This window comes from Lissotriton vulgaris, chromosome 11 (assembly GCF_964263255.1).
Source record: "Lissotriton vulgaris chromosome 11, aLisVul1.2, whole genome shotgun sequence".
Lineage (NCBI taxonomy): Eukaryota > Metazoa > Chordata > Amphibia > Caudata > Salamandridae > Lissotriton > Lissotriton vulgaris.
This window is the reverse complement of record NC_141699.1, coordinates 90097735-90115891: the sequence shown is the minus strand read 5'-3', so window position 1 is coordinate 90115891 and position 18157 is coordinate 90097735. Positions and strand designations below refer to the sequence as shown.

General features: G+C 42.9%; 1 protein-coding gene across 2 annotated transcripts in view; it reads right to left on the bottom strand.

Moving 5' to 3' along the window:
* SMARCB1 (SWI/SNF related BAF chromatin remodeling complex subunit B1) overlaps positions 1–18157 on the bottom strand; it is a 73122-nt gene that overhangs the window by 37087 nt on the left and 17878 nt on the right. For both annotated transcript variants that reach the window (XM_086942747.1, XM_086942746.1), the window contains exon 3: positions 17931–18060. In XM_086942747.1, coding sequence (XP_086798873.1) covers positions 17931–18060 — 130 coding nt within the window. The remainder of the gene's footprint in view (positions 1–17930; positions 18061–18157) is intronic.

Here is an 18157-nt window from a genome sequence, read left to right as displayed (position 1 = left end):
CCCATTTACAACCCACAAACATCTCTTATCCCGTTTTCTATCTTCTGCACCTGGCTCTGCTCCTTTTCCTTCCGGGCCTTTATTAGGGGGAGGTAACGAACTTTACGATGAGGCGGTCCGGGTCTTGAATGCAATATTGACAAGGGATTGTGATGGACTGGTGGGAACCCCTCTTCGTGATGTTTGGTATCAGATATTATCGACAGTTCCTGTGTAACGCCAAATATTTATTGTTTAGAGACACAAAAGGTTTGGGAATGTACCGACATGTGAAATATTTGCCTAGAGCACAATTTTTGGTATATAAGGAGCAACCCACTTTGTACAAATCGAACAGTCTCCTAGATTCTGCCCGTGTGTAGATTCTGTGACTTCTGTGTCCCTGCAGTAATAAACCTTTGGTCTTTGACGCCACCATCGAGAAGCCCGTGTTTCTGTTCATTTGTGCACCAAGGCAGGTGGGACTCCGGGGTCTTTGGGTGTTGTACCCTGACACCTCTGGACGGAACCAAAAAGTCCAGAACTCCAATTGGCGCCCAACGTGGGGCGACGTCATTCGGTACCGGTCCAAAAGCCTGAAGAGTTCGAGAAGCTTCGTGTGAAGATTCCTGAGGGAGGCGCCCCACTTCATCGATCCCGGCATATCGCAAAAGTGGCCCTGAAGTTCTCTTCCACGAGGGTTCCCGTTCAGGACGGCTGCAGTGGGCCGTTGCCTTGACCGTCGCCCTGTCTTGGACCCGAAGTGGTGCAGTCCTTAGTACGGCGAAACGTGACGGGTTTCTCCTTGGTGACGTCTTCAGTGCCTCAGTTAAGTATTTAGTGATAGCTAGCTGGTTACTTTTGTGAGGATTGTTAAAAATCCTTGATCGGTTCTTGGTTTGGTTTGGTTTTGTAAGATTATCATTGGTTGTTCTAGTTACGATAATCTATTTGGTTCAGTTTTGGGTATCGATACATCAGTTCGTTTTGGTAGGCCTAAGTTCTTGGTTCAAGTGCACAATTTGTTTCGTGTTTTGTTTGTTTTGTGTTCCGGACTGAGAATGGTAAGTCGGAAAATGTTGTCTTGTTTTAGTTGCAACAGTGACTCACAATTAGAGGATTCCTGTCTGGTTCCTCCGATTGGGACTCCCCTATATGACCTATATTGTAAGTATGGTGTGGGTCCTATAACTTATAATGAGATATGGGTCCGTTATTGTAAGAAGGATGGTGTCCTTAGTTGGCCACTGCATGGTAGTTTTGAACAAGAGATTCTCGACAATTTAGAAGCGAAATTGTTTAGGAAGAAAGCCCGGCCGGCAATGTTTGACTCTTTTCGTTATTGGCGGAAAGAATCCAAACAGAGAGAAATGAAAAGGTTGAAGAAAGAGCAAAAAGAACTAGAAGAGTTAACTCTAGAGCAAGCGACTAAACAGTTGCAGGCTAACGAGTGTGAGAAGGCCATAGATGTAGCCATTAGAGAGCGTAACCTAGCGATTGACAAGTGCTATCCTGCCTTGCCATCGAAAATGGCTAAGATACTGGAGGATTCCGAAAACGATCCTCTGCTATCTTATCTGTTACGGTCGCCTCCACCGTATGCACAAGGTGCTGCGGCTCCACTCATCCCGAATGTTCAATTGCCGGTTGCTGGACAACCTGGTGCTCTTGTTCCTCAGAACCAAGTTCCTATACTTCCTGTGGTGAATGTAAATGTTCCTACAGCTCCTCCTCTTCCTGCACTGCCCGCTCCTATACCTACCACTGTACCTATTGGTCCTCAAACTATTTTCCTCGATACTCCTACTGTTTCGTCATCTATTCCTACCTCTACTGCATTCTCTATGTCTGCGAGTGTACTAACTCCACTTTCTGTTCGTCGAAGAATTACTGATTCTGTTACTAATATGCTGTCTCCTATATATAAAACCTTGATTAAGACTCCTACTCCTGACTCTGTTCAGAGACGGAGTCAGCTTCCAAGTACTGAGGAACGGGGAGTTTTAGACTCCACAGCTCTCAGATGGATTACAAAAGTTAGAAGATATAATACGAAAGATGTGTTAGAGACATTTATGCAATGGGGAGAGCCAACGCAGCGATACGTCTTCGACGAGATGTGCTCGTTGTTGCGTGAGGAAATAGAAGAAGACGATGTCGAATCAGATTTGGAAGATTTAATTAAGATTCAAAAAGAGTTTGCTGCTGGAATGATAGTGGGCGATAATATAAAGGAAGCGATGGAACTCATTTTGAGTTTTAGGAATGATCCATCTCTTCGTTCGCCGAGAGATTTAGAGAAAGGTAGAATGAAGCCAAGTCGCCAATATCCTATGAGGGAAGTTCCTCCAATTTGGCGCGAAGCAGTACAACGTGATGATAATGCGGGTATTGCAGCTGCTCCAGCACAGTTCCAAAGAGTATGGATACATATTCCGTGGAAGCGAGCAGAAGTGTTAGCAGTGAAACAGGCCTTGCCAGATCCACGTAAGAATCCAGCCGGATATTACAAGGAATTGACACAGACAGTTGAGGCTTGTATAATGAACTTAGCCGACATTGATATGTTGTTTGGTAATGTAGTTCCACAACCAGTGTGGGCTAAAATTCGTAGAGAGGATCATCAGGCTGCTTTAGGTGGTGATTGGGCAGCTATCACTGCAGCAGATGCTCAACAAATAGGTGGTGCGAAACCCGAACCCCTAATTGCTAATCTGCCAGGTAGAATAATAGATTTAATGAAGACTCTGATGCCAGCATTGCGTGTTAATTGGGATAAATTATCCGCATGCAAGCAGAAGAAAGACGAAAGTGTCTCCGACTTCTTCACGAGGTTCGAAGAGACTTTTGTAGACCATAGTGGTCAGGATATGAGCACTGAAGGAGGACAGAGATTGTTTGTCGATAAATTTGTGCATAATTTGTTACCCGAATTATGCAATAAATTGAAAGACTCAGAAAGTGCGTGGGCTGTATCTACGACAGCGCAAATACTTGCGACTGCACAGTACTACGAAAATAGGGATAAAGAGGAAAAGGAGAAATCAGAGAAGAAAACGAAAGATTTAAAGACTAAAGTTCTTTTACAGCAGGCGTATCCGCCTCGCACGAATCAGACTAATATGCAACAGAATTCGTATCAAAAGACAGATTATAATTCGACCAGGCCTCAATACCAGTGGAATCAGTGTGCGTACTGTAAGAAAGAGGGTCACTATAAAAATGATTGTCAGATCTTAGCGCAAAATAATGCAGCAGCAGCTCAGAGAGGTCGTGGTGGTTTTGTGCAGAATTCTAGAGGACGAGGACGAGGTGCTATGCCTCCACAAACTAATGATCGTCCTTCTAATCACTTTGATCAGCGAAATGTACAGTCAGCTCAACAGAATAGATCTCAGCAATATCTTGTTGAGGATTATTGTGAAGTTGAAGAGGGTTTTCAACAAAATGGGTACTAGGACAGCCATGGACAGAGAGAGGGAGTAGTATCAGTTCCAGTGGATCAGAGTGGGCCTTATGTCGCAGTAGCAACATCAGGTGTAGTCGAACCGTTTCTGTTGGATACTGGTGCCGCAAAAAGTTCTATCATGCATGCGAAACTCCCTGGCGCACCTTTGTCTGGCTCAACAAATGTTTCCGTAGGTTTTTCAGGCGCCCCTGTGTACAATCCGATATCTGGTCCTTTGTCTATTTCTGTTGGACCGTGTCAATTGAAAGCACCCTTAATTTTGACGACAGGTTGTAATGAAAATCTGCTTGGTTTAGATTTGTTAAAACGACTATATGCGACATTGTACTGTTCTCCGGAAGGAGTACAGCTTACTTTGGGTAAAAGACTCACCTCTCCGATGTACTTGTCAATGGACAAACTCCCGCCGGAGCTACGTTCACTCCCTGATTCTCTTTGGGCGACTGGTCCCAATGATGTAGGTCTACTAGAGATTCCACCGTATGTAGTAACTTTGAAAGCGAATGTGAAATTTCCAAGAATTCCTCAATATAAAATATCGAATGAAGGTGAGCGTGCACTCTTATTGATTGTGCAAGATTTGATTAAAAAAGGTGTGGTTGAAGAAACGCGAGGAAATGTTTGTAATAGTCCTGTATTGCCGATTTTGAAACGAACAGATCCTACAAAGCCTCCAGTCTATAGGTTTGTCATAGACCTTAGAGAAGTTAATAAGATTGTAATTCCGCAGTTTCCTGTAGTGCCAGACATTACTGCCTTGTTAACATTGATTCCTGCTACAGCTACATGGTTCTCAGTCATCGACTTGAAGAATGCCTTTTTCAGCATTCCGATAGCCGAGGAAAGCAGAGATATTTTTGGCTTCTGTTTAGGAGGTCGCAGTTTCAGATTTAAACGCGCTCCACAAGGCTACTGTGAAAGTCCATCTATTTACAGTCAAGCTTTAAAAAGCCAGTTAGATTCTTTTGTCCTTCCTCCAGGTTCTGCCCTAGTACAATACGTAGATGATCTTTTGGTGGCTGCCGATGACAAGGAAACTTGCAAAGCAGCTACAATTTCACTATTGCATCATTTGTCTAATTTGAATCATAAGGTGTCACCTTCCAAAATGCAATATTGCTGCCAAGAAGTAACCTACTTAGGTCATCTCTTGTCAAAGGAGGGAAGGAAGTTGACCCCAGAAAGAATAAAAGCAATTATGCAAATGAGTGTTCCACGCACACAGAGGGAAGTACGTGCCTTTCTAGGTATTACCTCTTACTGTAGGCAATGGATCCCAAATTTTTCACTTTTAGCAAAACCGTTGGTAGCTTTGACTGGGAAAAATGTTCCGAGTCCGGTGCCATGGTCTGATGAATGTCAAGAGAGTTTTGCTGAATTACGAAAAGCTTTGTGTTCAGCTCCTGTATTGGGCACACCTGATTACAGTAAGCCATTCACGCTCTACGTTCACGAAAGAGAAGGTTGCGCGTTGAGTGTCTTGACACAGAAGTTTGGTGATAAACAACGCCCTTGTGCGTATTTCTCATCAACATTAGATCCGGTAGCTAGAGCATTGCCTAGTTGTTTGAGGGCTACAGCGGCAGCTGCAGCTTCCATTCGACAATCTGCTGGTTTGGTGATGAACAATATGCTAGTGGTCATGGTTCCTCATGCAGTGGACACACTCATGAACCGAACGAAGACACAACACCTTACTAGTGCGAGATTATCTGGTTACGAGCTGACGTTATTAGCGAGTCATATTCAGATCAAAAGATGCAATGTATTGAACCCAGCAACATTGTTGCCGACTGATCAAGAGTCGAGTGATTCTGAGCCACATGACTGTTATTTCAAAACGGAGGAAGAGACAAAAGGTCGCATCGACTTGAGGGATACTCCTCTATCCGACCCGGATGGTACGCTATATGTGGACGGGTCATGTTTTAAATTGGAGAATGGTGATGTGACTGCTGCCTACGCGGTAACGACTTTGAAGACGATTGTGGAGACTGCAAGAGTGAGTCAGAATTCTGCCCAAGCTGCAGAGTTAATAGCTCTTACGAGAGCGTGTGTTTTAGCTGAGGGAAAGAGAGTGAATGTGTTTACAGATAGTCAGTACGCATTTGGCGTGGCCCATAGTTTTGGCCGGTTGTGGAGAGAAAGGGGTTTCATTACGTCCCATGGGACTAAGATTCAACATGGTCAGCTAGTTAACGACTTGTTAGAATCTCTAACCTTACCGACTGAAGTTGCGATTGTGAAGTGCAGTGCTCATAAAGCAATCACGGATGATGTTGGTCGGGGAAATGCCTTTGCTGATGAAACCGCTAAACAGACAGCTAGAGACATGATGAGTAGAATGTATGTTGCTACGTCTGCAAGATGGATTGCTGAGTCTGGAATGTGTGAGGACACAATGGAAAGTGTGAAAGAGATTCAGAAAGAAGCGACTGAGGAAGAGAAACGCGTATGGAGAGAAAGTACGGGCAAATTGGACTCGAATGGATGTTGGATCGATTTGACAGAACAGCAGCGTTGGATGTTGCCTGATGCGTATGTGCTTGCAGTAGTGACGATGGCGCATGGAGTGGCGCACATAAGTTCTAAAGGGATATGTAAGATGTTAGCTCCGGTTTGGAAGAATGAGGGAATCAGTAAGTGTGCAGAGAGAGTGGTGAAAAATTGTATGGTGTGCTTGATGCATAATCCTGGCAAGGGAACTCCAACTCCAGCTGGTCATTTTGCTCCTCCTTCCTGTCCCTTTGAAGTAATACAGTTAGACTTCATTCACATGGAACGCTGCAACAATTTAAAATACGTCCTGGTGGTAGTTTGTGCTTTTTCCAGGTGGATAGAAGCATACCCACTAAAGGACAACACTGCTTTATCAACTGCCAAAATTCTTCTCAAAGAATTTTTCCCTAGGTTTGGAATGCCACGGATTGTATGGTCAGATAACGGAAGTGAGTTTATAGGGAAAGTTATGCAGAGTGTGTGTGCTGGTCTAGGATTGAAACAAAAATTTCATAGTGCGAACCATCCCCAGTCTGCTGGTTTAGTCGAGGGTTACAATGGCACCCTCAAGCTTAAAATAGCCAAAATTCAAGCATCCACAGGTTTGGCTTGGCCAGACGCACTTCCTTTGGCCTTGTTATCAACGAGAGCAACAGTGCATTCTAGAATAGGGCTTTCTCCATATGAGATTGTATTTGGCCGCCCGGCAAATGTCTGGGGTGTGCCAAGGCCTAAACAATTCTGCTCCATTGAATATCCTATGTTGATAGACTATCTTTACGACTTGACTGCTAAATTAAGTCTTATTCATCAACAGGTCTTTGATGCTTTGCCAAAACCTCCGGAGAGTCCAGGGCATCAGCTGAAACCCGGCGACCACGTGGTGGTCAGAAATTTTGCGAGGACAAAGAATCTTCAGCCTCGCTACATCGGCCCCTTCCAAATCCTGCTGGCGACGAGGACAGCTGTACGTGTTGCTGGTCGCAAGCACTGGATCCACGCTTCTCACGTAAAGCGTGTTCCACTGCCGCTGCCCTACGACGACTGGGTGAAGAAGGGAATTGGTGCCTCCGAATCTGAAGCAACTCCAAAATTTGTCCCTTTCAGCGATGCCGATTTGATTTCTGACACTTTGAAACGTGACTCTCCTCTTGAAAAGACTACTTTGAACATTGAACATTTGTCTCCAGCATCAGAAGAAACTTTGTCATCTGCGAACGTAAACTCTGCAACAGCTGCTAGTGATACACTATTTTCCGATCAGACAGTACCAGCGAAGAAAAGATACAACCTTAGAAGCCATAAAACGAACTTATAAAGCAGGCAACTGCATATTGTGATTTTGATATTTATATACATTGAACTTTTGCCTTCAGCCAGGAAGTTTGTTATTGTTTATTGTTTTTAAAATTGCCTTGCCGTCTGGGTAGCCGTAGGGTCGTGGCTGTGTGCCTAGTTTGAATTTGCAGGGGTCTGACACAAGGTCGATCTTTCTGTTAGTACTGGGAACTCCCAGGGCTGACAGAGGCATTTTCATCTACGTACACATCATCAGTGGTCGCGAGCGGATTGTAGAAGATGGAGCTTCCTGCGCTGCAACGAAAGAATGTGATTTACGTTCGCAGAAACAGACTAAATAGAATTCTTCATAGCAAATGTTTCTTGATGCAATGTGCCATTACATTTTTGATTGTTTTAGCAACACTGGTGGGTGGAATTGTCTTTAGCATAAATTTGATTTTTGTGCCAGTATCTACAGTACCTCCCCTTGATCCTGCTATTTCTACTGTTTCTTCTATACACTCTTTTCACTCGTTTCCAGAACATGAGCAAGCTCGACGCTCAGAATTCATTAATAATACTTTTGTACAGCTCTTGCACCAACACCAACTGGTAGTTAACACGACAGACTGTTGGGTGTGTGGCTTGATACCTCACACTATGGATAAAGGTATTCCATATCTGGTTTTGCCTTACAGCTATAATGGATCATTTCAGGCTTTCCAAACCATCTTTGCTTATGCTCTCGAAACCTATCCTCCACGTCCACCACGTTCCACTAAATATAACTCTGCCAACAAAGCTTTAGTCCAGGGAATTATTGACATGATCAAAGACGTCAATAATACTCCATCTTACCCTAGAGACGAATTGCGAGTATATTTAAGTTGGAATACTTCAGAGTATCGCCTTAGTTTAGGAGAAAGCAAGCGTAAAAGCTCAACTCCAATCTGGGTCGTACCTCACCGAGGTCAGGTCTGTTTGCAAGGTAATGGGAGAAATCCGAGAGCTCAGCTAGGGAGGAGTGAGTGCGTAGAGACTTATGTGTTTCCGGCTAACTCTTCCCCTGCCTTTCTTACTGCTAGGGGTACCTATTTCATTTGTCGAGACAGAGCTTATACATGGTTGCCTGCCGACTTCTCAGGATCATGTTATATTGCTCGATTATTGCCTCCGACATACACTGCTTCACCTGATTACCACAGAACAAGAGTAGCGAGAGGTGTCTTCAGCAAGGAAGATACAGCTGGTCAGGAAGCTGGAGACTTCTTCAAAGGCTTCCTTCCGTTCTGGGGGCCTATGGCCAATAGTAGAAACATACGTCAGCTAACACGGGTAGTTGAATCTACTATTACCGAAACTGCTGGTGCCCTTAGCAATCTGACAGCTGAGCTTCAGGCGGATAGGCTCATGACATTGCAGAACCGTATGGTTCTAGATGTTATACTTGCAGATCGAGGTGGGGTATGCAGAATGATCCAATCGAGCTGCTGTGTCTTTATTCCTAATAATGCTCCAACAGTCTACGAGGCGATCTCTAAGTTGCACAAGATTTCGGACTCAATACATGTAGACAAGGGAAACTGGTCCTTTATGGAGTGGGTTTGGACTCTGATCTCAGCGTGGGGATGGAAAGTTCTAATGGTCATTGGTGTCATCTTAATATTACTATTCTCATGTTGTCTGATTATCCAGTGTGGTCCTGCTCTGTGTAGTCTTTGTGCTACAACCTGTTTTAGGAAACCACCTGCATTTGGAGAAAAGACACGAGAAAGGATGATGATACAACAGCATGTCACTGACCTGATGAGCATAGAACTAGATTCAGACATAGATTGAGTAATTGCCTATGTAAGGGCAAAAGGAGGGTCTGAGGTTCCGTGACGGTTCCGTGACGACTTGAACCCGTGTTTTCAAGTTTGTCGGAAATACATAAAATTAGTATCAGCGAACCGCAAATGATCCATTTAGTATATCCTAGTGTTTTCGCTACGCTACGAGCAAGAGCACTCCTTCCACTGACACATTTCTGATATACACACGGCATCCATCTTAGATCGTGGCCGCCATTTTGTGGTTCCTTGCCCTCACATATGCAATAGCCTCTGATCATTTCATTCACTTCACTTTGATTAAGGACACGTAGCCTTAGCCGGAGATTCACCTCTTACATGACACGTGCACCTTAAACCAGATCACGCTGAAGCTGCATGACTCGACAAAGGCTGCCTCCTCTGCCCGAGGCCAGCCCACCTGAACTGGTTTTCCTGTCCATTGTACCTGATCATGATTAGGCGGCCGAAGCCGGTAGCCTTGCCCATTTACAACCCACAAACATCTCTTATCCCGTTTTCTATCTTCTGCACCTGGCTCTGCTCCTTTTCCTTCCGGGCCTTTATTAGGGGGAGGTAACGAACTTTACGATGAGGCGGTCCGGGTCTTGAATGCAATATTGACAAGGGATTGTGATGGACTGGTGGGAACCCCTCTTCGTGATGTTTGGTATCAGATATTATCGACAGTTCCTGTGTAACGCCAAATATTTATTGTTTAGAGACACAAAAGGTTTGGGAATGTACCGACATGTGAAATATTTGCCTAGAGCACAATTTTTGGTATATAAGGAGCAACCCACTTTGTACAAATCGAACAGTCTCCTAGATTCTGCCCGTGTGTAGATTCTGTGACTTCTGTGTCCCTGCAGTAATAAACCTTTGGTCTTTGACGCCACCATCGAGAAGCCCGTGTTTCTGTTCATTTGTGCACCAAGGCAGGTGGGACTCCGGGGTCTTTGGGTGTTGTACCCTGACACCTCTGGACGGAACCAAAAAGTCCAGAACTCCAGTTTGTACACAACCTATTGCAGCCGTAAGAAGGCTCCCCTTGGCAGCTTCAACTCTAAGCAACTGGTTCCCTGAGATGGCGGAATTGGAACCAAATTGTCACCTTTGATGCCAACTGTGCTTGTGCAATTCATGGAAAACATTATATTCTATGGACCTTTTTTCCAGCCTCCTTCAGGCGCAGGCATCATTGCCTCAGGAATTATATATATATATATATATATATATATATATATATATATATATACACACACACACATACACACACATATACACCAATCTCTCTCCCAAGCCTTGGAAAAGAGTGCGACCATGCTCCGGGGGACTGGAATAGCTGCTTTATTTGAATAAAGTTGCGCAAGCATTGAAAGGAAATTGCTGAAACGCATGGCAGACGCGTTCCGTCCTTAGAATGGACTCTTCAGTGCCTGTTTCAGTTTGTTCTCCTTTGAGGGGCTCTTTGCTGTAAAGTTTTATCTTGGATATTTGGATATTTGGATATTTGGAGGGGTATTTGTAGAGCGCGGCGTTCGCTCCGGAGGGAGCATCATGGCGCTGGAAATCCTGAAGGCCCGGTCATGCGGGAGGCACGGGGGGGGGGGTCTATATGGCGGCTCTAGTCCAGTCGTCGGAGAGGTTGAAAATCCAGGTTTTTAGGAGCTTTCTGAAAGGCTTCTCTAAGATCTTGCTGTGACCACTCCCAAGTCACGTGGTTACGCCCCTTCTATGCCTCACAGGTGTATGAATCTCATATATCTATATATATCTATATATATATATATATATATACACACATATACACACACATATATACACACACATATACATATATATATATATATATATATATATATATATATATATATATATCTCAACGTAGCTTGTAGCAAATCCAAAGCCATGACTGAGGTTCCAACAAGCCTAAATGTCCTTGATATTGAAACATTGCATGTGGTACAAGAACTAGGTAACACAGAAGACTTTATAGATGATCCTTTTTTAAATTTGATCAATACGGACATTGACATTGGAATGAGTGGCAAAAGTAATTTTAAGCCAAAATCCATTTTCGTCCCACAAATCAATAATGACGCAATAAATTGCTTTGAAAGAGGGATGATTCAAGAACTAAAAAACATTGACAAGAAAGGATCAAAAAGTAAACAAAATGTATCAAAGATTCAAAGAGAGGCCATCAGGTCTTTGGAAGAACGCAAAGACATTGTGATTAAAAAGGCAGACAAAGGGGGAAATGTGGTGGTCTGGCTTTTACAAATGTACCTAGCGGAAGGAATGAAGCAACTATTGGATTGTACAAATTACTGTAAGGCACCTAAAAGAGAATATGAGAACAATAGAAACAGTGTCAAAAATGTTGACTGGTTGGAGAAATGAGGGTATTTTGGAACAGAATGAATATCTTTTTCTGAATTGTAAAGACCCCAAAATTCCTATCTTATATCTCCTGCCTAAAATTCATAAAAATGCCACAGTACCACCAGGGAGATATAGTGTCCTCACGCGGTAGTTTACTTGAGAATGTGTCGAAGTATGAAGACCATTTTCTCCAACCTTATGTGCAGGGATTACCTGCTTATGTTAAGGATACTGGGGATTTTAAAAAAAAAAAAGATCAATGGAATTGAATGGAAGGACAGCTACCTTCTAATGAGCATGGATGTGTGCAGTCTACACGAGCATTCCGCAAGGAGCTGGTGTAGATGCATGCAAACATTTTCTCAGAGAAAGATCTTTATCATTTCTCCTGCATACAGAAATGTTACTGGAAATGATAACGCTTTGTTTGAAAAATAATTTTTTCATTTTCAATAATGTTCTATACAAACAGCCCCAGGGGATGACAATGGGAACCTGCTTCGCCCCCAGCTTTGCAGGTCTTTACCTCGGCTGGTGGGAGGAGCAGGTGTCCCGGAACATCAATCGGTATAATCATGTCGTCCTCTGGGTACGGTACATTGACGACGTATTCTGTATCTGGGATGGTGATCAATCACAAGCAGAGGAATTTGTCAGTAATTTGAACCAGAATGATTGTAACCTACAATTCACAAGTGAAATGAGCAGAGAATTTTTTTTATTTTTAGATCTGGAATGGAGTATTGTGAATAATGTGATATGCAGTAAATTACACAGAAAAAAAAGGCTGGCAACAGCCTATTGTTGGCTCAAAGTTGTCATCCTAGAAATGTAATCACCAGTATCCCCTATGGGGAACTATTACGTACCAGGCGCAACTGCAGTTCACAAGAAGATTATGAGAAATAAAAACTAGTCATGGTCGAAAGATTTAAAGATCGTGGCTATGGCGTTGCAACTATTCAATCAGTGGTTGATATGGTCGCTAGAATAGAAAGAGAAGAGTTGCTTAAGGAGAAAGAAGCAGAACAAGCGACAGTAAATGAGTTGAGATTTATAACTACATACCATAACTAGGCTTGGGAGGTACGTAGGAGCTTAAAAAAAGTTCTGGGAGATTCTCAAAACAGATGAGGACCTGAGGGACAATCTTGGACAATACCCTTCGATAACATTTAGAAGAAGTAAATCACTAAAAGACACGTTAATGACAAGTGACATTAAGGAAACTAACAAATTGAATCCTATACAGGGTTTCTTTACTTGCACCAAGTGCAAAGCGTGTCGTTTTAGTGAGAATTGCAAAACTGTTAACGTTTGTAAAGACAAACCTGCTTTTCAAATCAAGAAACATTTTTCTTGTGATACAGAATTTGCGGTTTATGCCTTAAAATGCCCATGTAATTTATTCTACATTGGCAGCACCATTAAGAAGGTAAAACTGTGTGTTTTAGAGCATTTACGGGCAATTGCTAAACATGATAGAAAGTACCCTGTTGCCCGACATTTTAATGAGAAACATAAGTTGAATTAAAATCTCCTAAAATTCTGTGTGTTGGATGCGATACCGTCAAGAGAAAGAGGAGGAAACCGCACACTTGAATTAAGGAAACTTGAATCAAAGATGATTATAAAGCACAACACACTGATCCCTCTTGGTTTAAATTTTGATGAAGAAATGTCAATACATCTGAGATAGATAATTAGCTAGTAATCACACCTTTCTTACTGAGTATCTTTTTAATATTTTAAAGTTTTTTCGTTTATGATTTATCACTATGGGTTCAATAGTTTTTAACAAAGAATCTATTTGATTTTGTTGCAGACTAGAAGAACTTAAAAGGGAATTTATAAAGAACACATGAAAATGAGCTCAATTGGGCAATATCATCAATGAGCATGAGACAGCCCACTGGGGTGGATTTGAGTAGGACAATTCTGTTTTTGTTCTGGATAAAACTTTATTGATTTTCACAGAGAGTAGCCAATACAATAAGAAGACGTTGGTTTTTTACCAAGTGTTAAATTATAAATGAAATGCAATGTGGGAAAATTGTTTTGAAACTATGAGTTAGCCTACTAGGGCGTGATTGTGAAGGACAAAAACTTTATTGCTTTTTGAAAGCGAGCAGTCAGTTTAATATGAACTTGTGCTCACCAAGTGTTGAATTATTTATGAAATATGATTTCATGACATAAAAATGTAATGGAGTTCTTTATTTAAATTCTTGAATATAATAATGTAGATTGCATCGACTTCAAATGCCAAAGTATGTTTACTAGGTCTGTTATGTAATTGAACCCTGCACCTTTAAATACATGTATTGCACTTTAAGAATTCACCCGTGAAAAAGCAGTGATGTTAACTGCGAAACGCGTCTGGTTTACTCTTTGCCAAAAATAAATACAGTTTTGAAAATGGAGGCCATGGTACCAGTGAGTTTATTTCTCGCATGCTGGATTTGTTGTTGGATATATATACACACATATACATACATGGCTGTTTGGATGCACCCTTTCGCCTCCGCGGGAATATGTGAGGGATTTTACATTCATCATGTATTTAATTCTTTAGCTCATCAAAGCATTGCATACAGAAAGCAATCCTTTCATATTGATTTGGATAGCAGCAGACTTTCTAATACTTCCACCAGGGCAAACATCAAAACTAGGGCTTTGCTAATGCTTGTTTTGTACTTTAATTAAAACCCAAAGGCTGCAGAAATTAAACCACTGATTAGGATGATAGGTTTTAGAAGAAAGGCTGTACAATGACCGAAGTGGCTCGACAAATGTACTCGCCCGCTCGCAAATGCGAGTCAATTTCTTTCAGGGCGAGACAGTTTTTATGCCTACTCGACCGGCCTGGCGAGTGAGCTTTGTCGCTGTGCTAAAGTGCAGTGCCGGTAGTAGTCTTTAGAGGGCAGCTGTGTGAAATGTTTAGAACTGCCGTGACAAAATGTGGGAAAAGCAAAGGTGTTGATTGGCTGATTGCAACTAGGCCTCAGCCTACCGAGCCCGCGTTGCAATCAGCCAATCAGATGGTTGCTAATCTCCGCACAGTAAAGTTTACAGACTTCTCGTTGGCTGATTACAGCGGCAGCAGGATAAGCGTGAAAACTGCTTTTGCCAACCCCTGTTCCCAATACACTTGACCGGAGGCAGGCCATGAACGACACTAGTGAAGCAGAAGTTCTCCTCCTGCACCTTGGATGTTTTATTATGAGCCTGGGAGCCCTGCGAGTGGAGCTTGGCCTGTGATGTAAGCCTGCGCCTGCCGAGGACGGCTCGATCTCTCTGCTGGGAACCCTAAGGTATGAGCGCTTGGATGGGAACACCGCCGCGGGTCAGGGTTTCTTGCTCCGAATGTTGGGGAGGGTGGCTTTGAAGGGGATTGATGCCCAGCGGGGGCTATTGTTACGCTTTTTATTGTTTCAGACTTCAAGTCTTATGGAAAAGCACAAACTTACCGGCATCGCAAATAAACCGAGGTGACTAGAAATTAGCATTAGACATAATTCTAATTAACGTGTGCATTAACATTAGCACTGGTAACTGCCTGTGATCAGAAGGTTGATAGTGCTCAGAGAAGCACAGCTAGATGAGGCACATGAGAAAGGTTTGAGATTTTGAAACGCGAAGCATTCATGATATCAAATTAAAGGCGGCACAGGCAGCCAGGGGGTACTTTCTGCACGTGCCTCGTCCAATGGTAGCACACAAGATGCCAACAAGCTGCCTGCGGTGCCCATTAAGGTGCCAGATGTCAGCGCAGGAAAGTTTGTGTTTTCTCACAGCTTAGAAGTTGGTTTACCCAGCTCTAAAAGGCAGGTGCAGTCAGGGGTGCACCAGCGGGATGCAGAGGGTAAACAGCGCCCCACGATTCCCTCTGTTTTTTTAATTACAAAAATATTTAGCTGCATAATATGATCTATGGTAAGGAAGGAGTGAATGGGTGGGTTGGGAAAGATAAAAGTGGTATAAATATAAGAAGGCTGGAGAAAAGTGGACAAGAACCAAAATATATGTCCACTCCAAATTGTACAACCAATCACGTTAAACGCATCTCATTTTATTTCCCTGGGTGATTTGTAATTAACTGTATATGAAGCATGGCTGTTCACAAGGAGGACCTGGCTGGCGCCGACTTCATTAAGTTGAAAGGCCAGGCCGTGAAGCACACCAGGAAGTAAAACATATGTAATGGGCAGATTGTACAATCTATGGTGTGTAATCGCACTGAAAGGCTTCACCGTCGCTTGACTGACAGGTCCCCATGTCAGCGACTTGGAAAGGAGAGTGATGGAAAATGTCGATATCATGTCATGAGCAAGCACGGCAGTATTGTTTATGTGGCCTGGGATGTGCTTACACAGCATGCCTGGTCCGATAGCTGGGACATAAAATACAATGCAAGACTCCGTAAAAATGTTCCAGTCATACAGTTACTTCTGTCCCAAGCCATGGCGCCATCTGCCCTTTCCTAGGCTGGGCTCTAGTACTTTTAAGGTACAGTAGTGTATCGAGTACTGGGAAGAGTGTTTATCCGGGGCTGTACTACTCTAATATGTTTAAGGTACATCGGTGAACCCAAGTATTGCTAAGTTTTTATTTTTTGCAGATTCATATACCGCTTACTCGACCTGAAGGTATTAGAGTGCTTTACATGAGCACCAGTTACGTTACAGGACACACTCATTTTTGTTATGCACGGGGAGATTCAGTGATTTGCCCAGAATCACAGGATGCTGAGCCTTTGGAGCCAAACTCTAGTATGTTTCAGGTTCAGCGGTGAACCTGAGTTGTGCAAAGAGTATTCCTTATGTACCACCCTCCCCCATTATTCAATAGAGTTGACATTAGAAACTCTCTTTACCCCCACCCCTTGGGCAGCAGCGCAGGTCCAATCCCCTCCCCTGAATGGAAAGTTAGAACTGCCCGTTGCCAGCCCATTCCCCAACAAGCCCATAACCTGTACAACATCAGTATCCAGTGCACCATACTCCTCATTTTGTTGTGTTTGTTTTGTAGCTTAGGTTGGTGCATAGTATCCCATACTCCCTTGTTTAATGCCATGCAAGTGGTCGAGCAGACAAAAGAATACGAGGCTAAGGCCTCCAGCTCTCTTCCTGTGTCTCTGCCTCTTAGGAGGGAAGAGCGAGGCCTCCCGCAGACAGCGAATTGTTTAACACCGTAGTTCCCACTCTACCCCATCAGTAGCTTGTATACTGCGGGCCATGCTCTAGTGTGTGTTATGTACAGTAGTGTACCCGAGTACTGCTAAGAGTGTTTATCTGAGGCCGTGCTCTAGTATGTTTAAGGTTCAGTGGTGTACCAGAGTACTGCTGAGAGTGTTTATCCAAGGCCATGCTCGTAACTTTCAAAACATTGCAGTGAGAATAGTAATGAGGCAACAAAAAAAAAAAATCAATCATGTCTTACTGGTCATAGACCAACTGCGCTGCAAATGTTTTGAAGAAAATGTGAATACAACCAATTTGTGGGTCAAGTGCATTGATGTTAGGTCGAGTAGAAAATTCTGGTCACTAGACCTGCAGGTCAAGTGCGATTTTTAAGATTTGTCGAGCCCTGATGTGTATGTGTACCGTTTATTCTCCTTCTGGTTCTCCATATGCCTTTGAGGTTCCTATTTTTCTTGTTAATAATCAATAAAACATTTTTACAAAAAAAAAAAAATTCACAGATGTTCTGGCAAATCGGTTACCACACCCAGTTCAAAATAGAAAACGGGTCAAACATACGGAAGTTGCACAACTTGACATTCATGAGTTTGACCAAAGCATGGCATTAATAGAAGAATGAAAATTAGGCATAATTACTGGTGTGCATTCACTAATAAAACAGAATGCACCTAAACAATAAAAAGAAGAAGGTAACAAAGCGGTGGCCCCATTAAATCACGCCACTATGATTTCAAGATTACCTTAGCACAGTTTCTCAAAACAGAAAGTCCTTTCTTTTTTTTAGAAACTGTGTCTAAAATGGTAGGATTTGTAGTTCTAGGAAAATAAATTACATGAAATTAAACAAGTACAAAAAGAGAGCAGAATACCTGCACAACGATTAAGTCATAATCATTAATTATGTCTGTCTAGTTCTAGACAGTTTTCCACAAGACACAATTTAGTTTAACCCCTTGCGTGCGGGGCGTATTTTCCGCCTGTGCTGACTCCGCCTTGCGCGGGCGGAGTCATGACGGAACGGTTCCGTCATCAGCACAGCTCAACCGATGCTGATGACGGAACCGTACTGTCATCAGCACGCAAGGGGTTAAACTTTGGCTTCTAAATAAAGTGAGCAACATTCCTAACTCCAAAATGGTGACATTTGAGGACAGTCACAGAATAACCTGCTCTATCAATTCATAACCTTTACGATAGAGTGTATTCTATCACATGTAAATGAACAGGAAGACATCTGGTACACCAGAACAGTGATACATACTAATGGTACGGGGTTACCTGAGGTAGGTTGGAGGCTCAGTGCTGATGGACACCGCTTTGTATTTCTCATCGTTCCCATCCAAGATCTCCTCCACTTCGGAAGCTTTCAAGAGAGTGACGCTGGTGGCCAATGAAGTATAACCATGATCTGTGTAGAGATATCAAACGGTCTTAAGAAAGCTTTCTAAGGAAAAACCCATGAATCAAACTGGCATACTGTATATTGCAGCTGCACCATGCAGAAT